Raw genomic sequence first — 9664 nt, forward strand, 5'->3', positions numbered from 1 at the left:
TGCTTTGCCATGCAGTATAAATTTATTATAAAAGTTTTTTTCCAGCCAAATTTAACTGCATAATGGCACCATATACTCACATTTATTTATTTACTTTCTGTATCACATGAATTGACTTGGCACATCATGTTTCACTCATACACAGGATAGACACAACACTCACTTTAGCAACATTCATCTTCAAGAACACAAACTCATAAATAACTTTATAACAATAATCCCATGTCAATAAATATACATTTGTAGACAAAGCATAAAGAAAAACAACATTAAACACAAAAAGGACTGAGATATATTCTGCAACAACGATGAGCCATAAAAAATGAGACCATGGGGGAATAAATTCAAAATGCCAGCAGATGTTGTAGTCTCACAGGATATTTATAAGTTTTCATTTTACTTCAATGTCCTTGGATTTTAGACTCACTGGGTGAAAAATTACTTTAGAAATGTTTGTCAGTCAAATGATGCATTTGTCACATTATGACCCTGTTAGGATCAGTTGTTAAAACAGAAATCTTCTACATTGTTGAGTTTGATCGTCTGTAACTCCTGGCTGTCCAGTAGCCTGTAGCTGAAAGACACACGGCTGACAAACCTCCCGCTGGACACCATCCTCACCACTGTGTTATCGCAGCCGATCTTCATGTGGGCTGCATGGGCAGGGAGGAAGAAGAAGTGCATTTTAGCTCTCGATGAGGTCAATCACGATGTCTGTATAATGATCAGGGAAAGAAGAGTGTGCTTACTGGGTCCAGTGAAGGAGATGCAGAGGTCTGTGATGGGAAGCAGCTTAGATGTGTCAATACCACTTCCTCCCAACAACTGCACGTAATCCCCAGACTGTGCACAACCAGGTAAAGACCTCTGTGGATATCAGTACATATAATGTGACAAGTTTATTTCAATTCAATTCAATCAAAAACTACTTTATCAAGCCCAAGGGGAAATTAAATTGCATCAATAGAAAATTGCATCAATAGAAATTGCATCAATAGAAATTAAATGACTGACATTCAGTTTATCCCATCTCAACGGATGAACGTGCTACAAAATGAGGGCTTCAAGATAAATCCAACTTGGAGAAAAGGGAGGATTGGGAATACCAGATTTCAGGCAGTATCTTATAAGATTTTTAGTCTGTGCGTGCTGCTCCTATTACAAATCAAAATGGAAAATAATAGAAACTAAAGCTGAGTCATTCCCAATCCAAGCTGCATTATAGGTTTTAAAAAGCAAAAATCTCCAAAAAATTCAATATTAAATCATTAAATAGAAATTAGCCATAAACAGAAGCCCGCAAGAGAAAGTCTAAAAAACCTATCTGCAAGCTATATCGAAGTTTAGGACAACAAACAGTTTTGTTAATACAAATTATACTTAAAAAAAGGGAAAAGCTGAATATAGAAATTTTGCATGATTTGGAGTACACAGCACTCCTGTACAGGCTCAAAAAAATGGAAAATGTCTAACTGGAAGTGTCTGCTCCACTTTTTTATGAAACCACAAATAAGGAGCAAAATCTCAAACTCATTAGAACCCTGCTGAAGGCAATATGGGAACCTGGGTGCCAGCCACCCTTGTATGTTTTGCTCTTGTAATAAAATAAAACCATTTTGGGATCAAATTTGAACAGTTCTGTTGAAAGTAATTGGATACAAAATACCCAATGAGTGGAAACCTTTCTTCTCTGTCATCTCAATGAAACTCACATTAAGAGAAAAGATTGGTATCTTTGTCAGATACTGTTTGTAAAAAATCAGTAACCAGAAGATGGTATAAAGCTGAGCCACCAAGAGGAGACATCTTCCTTTGAAAAGAGGAGATGAAGTGGAATGAATTGTCATAAAATGTTTGAATCTTACACAAAACGTACTTCAATTGTACATTGCATCTGAAAAAAAATTATTACAGTCTATATTAATTTATTCTAGTTCTGATCGAGATTTGGACCTGTTGAGTTTTTGAAAATATGAGTTTAAAACTCTTAATTAAACACAAAAGCACATTTCCTTACAGTAGACTGAGTAGAATATTGAAAATGTTGTTTAAGTGAGTACAAAATTCTTCATATCCCTGGCAGAGTTAGGTTTAAAGTAATTTGATCATCTTCTTTTTCTGGCTGGAAGTAATATTAACGCTTTACGGTCCTGAGCTAAAAATTAGGGTGATTATGAGAAGGCCTTCCAGTATCAAATACCTGGAGCTCATAACCAGAGGTAATTTGTCCGAACCCCAGTGGAATTATGCCAAAAAGCTAGTCTGAAATGATTAAAAGGCGTAATTTTAACCAATGTCTTTTTATCTAACTGGAAGTAATAAAAACATTGTGGAGTGCCAAATTGAATCTGACAGGGTGATGGCAACTACGCCTTGAAACCACAAAGACATGGAGCTCATCACTGAAGACAAATCATCAAAATACCAGTGGAAACCTGCAAAACGCTGCTCAGTATTCATAGGTAGAGTTTGATTGCTCTAATGATAATAAAGATTTAGTCTGTGATTTTTGTGAAGGGTTTTTAAAATGTCATTTTATATTAAAGTGTAAATATAAAACAGATTAATTCCTTTTTTTTCAAAACTGATCCTACTTTTAGATTATGTTATTGTTTGGGTGGATGCCTGTCTCATTTTCTATCAGAAACAAACTTCTTGAATAAATAAAAACACTTTTGAATCTAAATCTGTAGCTATGAATAATTAAACTTTCACACTCAAGTCTGTTGTTGCCAGAGCGACCTGAAGTGTTTATCATATGGTGGGTTTGCTGTTTGGAAAAGAATATTTACGTTTTCGGCCAGCTGTTAACAGGTAAAGCTGAAAATCAACCGATTCCGGTCAACGGCCAAATTCTCGGTGCATCTTTAAATGAATTATGTGTGAAAAAGTAAATAACAAATATAGCAGCATTGCAAAGCATTACTGCACAATGACAACAGTGCATATCGAAAGGGGCTTTGTCATGGTGAGCACATTTAGCACAAAACTCTAAAACATCGAAAGCAAGATTATTGTTATAATATTTTAAACCTTTTGTTCATTTTTTTATATTGTAATTTAAAAACTAAGAGCTTTAAAGAGAGATGGGAAGCTGCACTGATGGGTGATGATTTACCATTTTAATTATATTTGAACTTTTGTCATAGAAATATTAGTTATATTCCACTTTTGTAGTTTTGAATGTTCAATATCTCACATTATGTATGATAAGAAGGGGGACTTTGTTTTCTTTGTTTAATCTTATCTGTTTCACATAACACAGCCTCTTCAAACCACAATTTGTTTAAAAAAATTTTTTAAGTTGTTAGTGTTTGTTAAAGCAGTACATTTTACTCTCTTGAAACAATTTAAAATGCTCCAGACATTTCTGGTTACTTTCTAAAGGGATACTTCAGGATTTTTTTAACGTGAGGTTCTGTTAAAAGGTTATAAAGAGTTAATATCTTACTGGCGTAGATAACTCTATTGGTGTATATCCAGATTAGGTGGTCCAAAAGACTGAAGCTAACAGGTAATCTGAGCGGGGTGCAGAGTGGTACTGTTTGAAACAAGTCAGGTCTCAAAAATGTCATATTGGGTTATGGGAAAGTTGTTTTCTGAAAATTGTTGTAAAACTAAACTATTGTGCTTTTTGCATTGGGTGGAAATTTACAGAGAAGCCAGGGATTATTCACATGGGAAATGAAAAACTCAAAACAAAACTCAATATGTAAAATGTTTCAGGCTAAAGCTACTGCCTGATAGAAAAGTAAGGCAGCTTTCACTGAAAAAACTATAATATGTTTCCTTTTAAAATCACTTCAGACACAAATCAGACAGCTACTCTGAGAAGAAATGTCTTATCTGTTCTTCTCACAGGAAGGTCATTGGTGATGCACTGCCTCCAGCCTCCGTTTCCCATGTTTACTTTCTCTGTAAATAACCATCCAATGCAAATTGTGACAACAGCTAAAAAATTCAGAAAATCTTTAGCATTAACCGCTATAAATGTTTGAGATTGAACTTGTTTGGGGTGAGAAGTAGAACACTTGCAGTTTTAAAGGAATATAAATAGAAATGCACAGGTATGCTACAAGGTTGTGTGGTGAGGGGAGCCCTATTCACCCTCTTCACACACAGCTGTACCCCCCTATTCTCTTAGAACACTATAGTCAATTTTGCCACCACTGCATTCAGACTAATCTCAGATAATAATGAGTTGTTATACAGGCAGGAAGTCCGACATCTGGTGTTCAGACAATGACCTGGTTTTAGGCACCGCTAAAACCAAAAAGGTTATTGTGGACTTTCGGAGGATTAGGAGGAACACAAAGGGTCTGTTGACCATCAAGGGGGAGGAGGTGGAAAGGGTTAACTCCATTAAGTTCCTGGGTGTTCACATGAGTAAGGATCTGACATGGTCAATAAACACCTCTAGCCTTGTGAAAAAAGCTCAGGAAAGACCTTTGTTCCTGGGGAAGCAGAAAAAGGACCGTCTGCCACCTCAGCTGCTCAGGAACTTTTATCAAAACACTACAGAGACCATTCTCACTGCTGCACTATGTGGTATGGGAGCTCCATGGAGGAAAATACTAGGGACTTTATATTTATGCCACCCCTGGATACAGTATAGGGTGACCGGTTGCAGCGGACAGCAAGGCTATCATAAACTGTCCCTATATGTCATGGAACCTAAATAACCTAAATTCAGCTGCGCTGAATTAAATTAAAATCTGGACTAAACCTTCAAACCTCCAGGATCTTTGGACCAGGAGCTCTAATCCAACATGTCTGCATCTTTAATTTTTTTTTTTTACCTTGGGGAAATTGTTGTGGTGTCCCAGGCTGAACTCCGAGATGTCAATGGCCACTGGATATATGATGGAGAAGCTGCAGTTCCTGTGCTGCTGCGGGATCACTATTGTGTAAGTGCCCTCTGGTGATTGTGAGATAACATTGCAGGCTGCAAGGAGAAAGGGAGGGATGCAAACGACAGATTAATGATGATAGATTTCAGAATAGAAACAAAGCAATGTGCACTAAAGAAATTGTTTGTTTGAATCTTATGAAAAAGATGGGCATCTTTTATTCTTTAATTTTTATATTTGCATCTTTGCAAAAAAATCAGAGGTTTGCCTTCTTATATGGTACATTATTTACAGTAAGTTCCTGATCCTGACTGAGAGATTTAGTGGAGGCAGCTGACAAGGTAAAGCACTCTACTGGGCTTGTTTAAGCCAGCCCAATGAATCCCACCACTTCACAAACAGTCTGCCAGCAGACATGCCAGAACATCTGAGTGCACAGGCACGCTTTTTCTATTGGTTAAACTCTTCGAATGGAGTGATCTACTACTCACGAAAGGGGTTGATGTGCTTCCTGACTGTCAATGTGAAGCTGCTGCCAGCGCTGTGAACGCGGAAGAAGACCATTGCCACGTTCTGGGAGGAGCGTACGCTTTTCCTCACAGATCCCACAGAGTCGCAGTAGTCCACGTAGCGCTCATACAGAGGCAGCGGATGGTCCTGGGAGCTGGGGAACTTTTCGCCCTTCATCACCCACCCGTCAAACACCTTGATAGGGTAATTAAAGAAACAAACAAACAAACAAAGAAGGTTTTACTTAAGGGAATCCATGAGCAGAGCTTTGCAAAGAATAGACATAATGTAGAAACTAGCGTAGATAACTAAATATTTTAAATTAAATCTGTAACATCAGCTATTTTTTATTTAAAACAGACATGCAACTGTTATTCATACTTCTGCTAAAGCAATATATTTATTGTTAATGTTTCTAACATTGGTATTTATAACCTTTATTTATTGTTATTTAGATTCTGATACATAGACTTAAGCAAAAAAACAAAAAACAGACTAAACACTAAATCTGTTGTAGTAAACCCTCTAATTGCACAGAATATTTTACCTTTGACCTCTGAGAGTACAGGCAGCTGATAAACTGGTTAATTAGTCAAGCTATCTGCTCCAGTAGCCAGCCTGCAGTCAGCTGCTTAGGAGACATGCTGCTTGTCTGGTGTAGTTTTAAGGCAACATTACCTCGGTAACAGTGATGGGTGGCGCTCCTTTGGTTTCCACAGAATGGCTGTGGAGTATCTGTGTTTTTAGCAACGGATGTATTGCCAAACAGCCCGAAAAGTGTTGTAATCTTTTTTTTGGCCAATACCCGGCAAGAGGTTGAACTGGCCGATCTCCAATAGAGATATGCAGCTAATTAAAAAAATCTGGGTTCTTGCTTTTGGCATTTTTAGCATGGATAAACAAGGGTAAACAGGTTTACCTCGATGCTTATGCTTAAGGAGCTTTTGAGAACATGTTACTAATCTTAGCAAATTATCTAATTCCAGAAAACAAACAACCTGCAAAACACAAACAAAACTAACTCACGTTCCATTACCTGCTGTTGCTTTTTTTTTTTTTTTTTTTTTTGCTTTAACATCTAAAACAATTAAAAAAGACGTTTAGGAAATATTAAAGCAAATAAATCTGAATCCAACAAGATGCCAGAAGTATGTTTTGTGTGAGATGCTGTCTCCTTACTGTGACGATGTCTCCTCCGCTGCAGTCAATGTCCACGCTGTCATACTCCACACTGATGACCTCGTTGGGCTCTGCCATGAAGAAAACTGCGCAGCTAAGCTGAGGGGTCTCTGCTGTGAAGGTGAACTGACCCTCCATCGCCACCATGTCCAGGCAACCTGACGGCCAATCACATATTACAGAGAGGGAATGCACTTTAGAAATAGACACAAGCAAGGATCACCCAGATGTTTTAAATGTAGGAATATAATTTATTACACAGATTTTTATTTGCTTTATTTCATTTTTAAGAAACTTGTAAAAAATGCTTCTAAAATTTTTTTTAAATCGGAAAGAATATGTTGAAAGTGTGAAAATTTGCTAATAATAAGACATGAATGTTTTTTTCCGTCTTTTTCTGCATAAATAACATTATTTAATACATACAAATATATATATATTTTCTCTTTTGCAAAACTTACGCAAAGGTCGGCGATACATTAACAGGTCAGGTATTTCCCTCCTTAGATCCGAGGTGAAAAGAGAGTGGAGTTCATCTTTGGAGATGTCGTTGTTCTACGGGACAAAAAAAGGAAAACTTTTACCACGTATCTTTGCATCGTTTTAAAAGGACATTGACATGAAGTTTTCAAAATGTCCCGACTCTCACCTCGATGTACCTGCAGTCTCCCTTGAGGACGGACAGACACAACAGCAGAAAGAAAAGCTGTTCCCGGAAAGTGCGCTCCATAACACGGATAGAAGGTTCACCTGGGCAGAGTTTGAGAGGTCTGAGTTGCACTGCTGTCAGCGCAGCTTTTTTTTATACGATCCAATCCGCCACGGAACGAGTCACAGGGCCCCCGTCACCCACCGCCTCCTTCCTTGACCAATTGCGTGGTTGTGACGAGGGCGAGATCAAGGCGAGCGTGAAAAGAGATAAGGCGCAGAGGAAAAAGATGGCCAGCTGTTGCCAAGTGAGAATCAACCAGCAGATACAAAACATCTTATCTTCCCTCAAACTGTCTGAGGAGCAGCTTCGCCGTGCTTTCACTCTGCTTTTTTTTTAGCACTTAATTAATGTGCTTGAATATTATTTCATATAAAATCGTGCAATCACCCTTCCATAAAGCTTCTAAAGTTTATATGCTGAAGTTCCTTTCACCAAATTCTGTTTTACTTCAATTCAATTCGATTCAGTTTTTATTTATATAGCGCCAATTTAGGGTACATTCCAATTAATCCTAACTATCAAACAGTGCAGTCGGATTCAGTTTATTATTCAAATTGGTTAAAAAGTTTCTCTATCTAAAGAAACCCAGCAGATTGCATTGAGTCAGTCTTCCTGGATCAGCATGTAGTGACAGTGGACATTGGCATTGACTTTGCAGCACTCCCTCATACTAAGCATGCATGTAGCAACAGTGGAGAGGAAAAGTCCCCTTTTCACAAGAAGAAACCTCCAGCAGAACCAGGCTTAGTGTGAGCGGCCATCTGCCACGACCAACTGGGGACATGCCCCTCAACAACTGTTCTTGTTTTGCAGGAGCCAGTGATGCATCTGTTATTATGCGGAGATATTAGTACGCAAAAGCACTCATATCCCTTGATTTTTACTGCATTTTGTGACTGCCACATTAAAAGGACAATCATCAAAATATTTTATTGGGATTTAAGTGATGAACCAAGACAAAGAAACAAAGTAATATAGTAACATTTCTGAAGTGGAAGGAAAAGGTAACATGGCTTTAAAGTTTTTTCACAAATGCAATTTCAAAATGTGTGGCATGGCATGCATATGTAGCTATGCAACATCCATGAATAAAATCCAGGATCAGATTCAGCTTAATTGGTCAAGTTTGTCCAAGCAAATAAGGAATTTAACTTGTTTCACATCCCTGTACCGAGATTAAACTTTAGGAGAGATAAAAAAATAAAATAAAAGAACAAATACATGCATATATGTATATGCACACCCAATATTTTTTAAAACAAGTTGAAATAGTGCAAAATATCCTTATTTCTGTTTTAAGGTAGCTGACTACTCGGGCTGTAAGGAGCTCATTGTGTTCACCAGAGAAATAGACTGCAGGAAAAGACCGTTGATGTCTTTGGTTTTTGCACCCTAGTCCTCTGTAGTGCCACCACATAGGTTAAAGTTTAAACAGTTTGTGTCCGATATGTGGGGGGTTTGCAGAGATGTTAGCTGCTCTTTTTGTGACACTAGACTTGTACAAGTCCTGGATGGAGGGAAGGTTCTCTGTGCAGATCTGATGGTTTGTTGTAGGCTGGACCTGTCAAGTTTGCCGGCTGAGCCAAACCACACAATGATGGATTTGCTCAAGACAGACTGAATAATGGCAGTCCAGAAGATAACAGTCAGCCCCTGTGAAAAGTGTTCTATGTTGCCACAGGAAGTTTGATGTCTGCTGGTTCTTCACCCGAGGATTGGTGGTTCCTATGAACCGATAGTGATTCACAGTAGATACAGTGTTAAATTAAATTCAACATCATGAAGACCAGGGGACAAAGCAGACATGTCCGGCTTAAACGTTGTGGAGAAGTTTAAGGTAGAGGTTATGAAACAGTACCTCACAGAGTACTGTTTATTCCTTCATCTGAAAATGTAAAGATTGTAGCACAACTGCAAACCTGCAAAGACCTGGCCGTTTTTAACAAACTGAAAGACCGGACAAGTGGACATTTTTCAGAAAAGCAGGCGTAGTAACACTGGAGGAGCAACACAGAGCCACAGCTCAGGTGGGAAAATCTGTTGACAGGGCATTATGAAGGGCAACGCACGTTAGCAGTGTCAAATGTGCATCTGAAAAAGATCCACATTTTCTTTAAGTATCTACTCTAACTGTGTCTGATGAGCAGCAACACTTGTATTCAGAAGCATCAAAGCTTTTGAAAAAACGAACTAAACCTGGATCCAGTAATCTCTCCCGTCATGGCACATTTTGTCATGACACATCGGAAGGCACCAACTGCGTTAACTGACGACACACACACTGTGGCGCTTCTGCTGTGCTTTCCCCTATACTCATGCATGCCAAAAATCTGGCCTTTAGGAAAGAATGTCAAGAAGAATAAGAAGTCCAGAAAATATCTGGAAGGTGTTCTGGACTGATGGGACTCAACTT

General features: G+C 38.3%; 1 protein-coding gene across 1 annotated transcript; it reads right to left on the bottom strand.

The window, feature by feature from the left end:
- Positions 1 to 7471, bottom strand: LOC124872266 (corticotropin releasing hormone binding protein). The gene is made up of 7 exons (XM_047372044.1): positions 7189 to 7471; positions 7001 to 7094; positions 6540 to 6697; positions 5342 to 5555; positions 4800 to 4945; positions 750 to 867; positions 1 to 653 (listed from the first exon to the last, which is right to left on the bottom strand). Exons 1-7 carry the CDS (start codon positions 7267 to 7269, stop codon positions 499 to 501), a joined length of 966 nt encoding a protein of 321 aa, XP_047228000.1. The 5' UTR covers positions 7270 to 7471; the 3' UTR covers positions 1 to 498.
- Positions 7472 to 9664: the final 2193 nt, after the last annotated feature.

The sequence above is a fragment of the Girardinichthys multiradiatus genome, chromosome 8 (assembly GCF_021462225.1).
Source record: "Girardinichthys multiradiatus isolate DD_20200921_A chromosome 8, DD_fGirMul_XY1, whole genome shotgun sequence".
Lineage (NCBI taxonomy): Eukaryota > Metazoa > Chordata > Actinopteri > Cyprinodontiformes > Goodeidae > Girardinichthys > Girardinichthys multiradiatus.

Excerpts from the sequence above, each read along its gene's own strand:
- LOC124872266 (XM_047372044.1), bottom strand. The coding sequence starts at position 7,269 with ATGGAGCGCACTTTCCGGGAACAGCTTTTCTTTCTGCTGTTGTGTCTG. Across the intron at positions 4,946-5,341 it reads GAAGCACATCAACCCCTTTC|CCTGCAATGTTATCTCACAA; the intron begins GTGAGTAGTAGA and ends TTCTCCTTGCAG. Across the intron at positions 868-4,799 it reads ACCACAACAATTTCCCCAAG|AGGTCTTTACCTGGTTGTGC; the intron begins GTAAAAAAAAAA and ends TGATATCCACAG.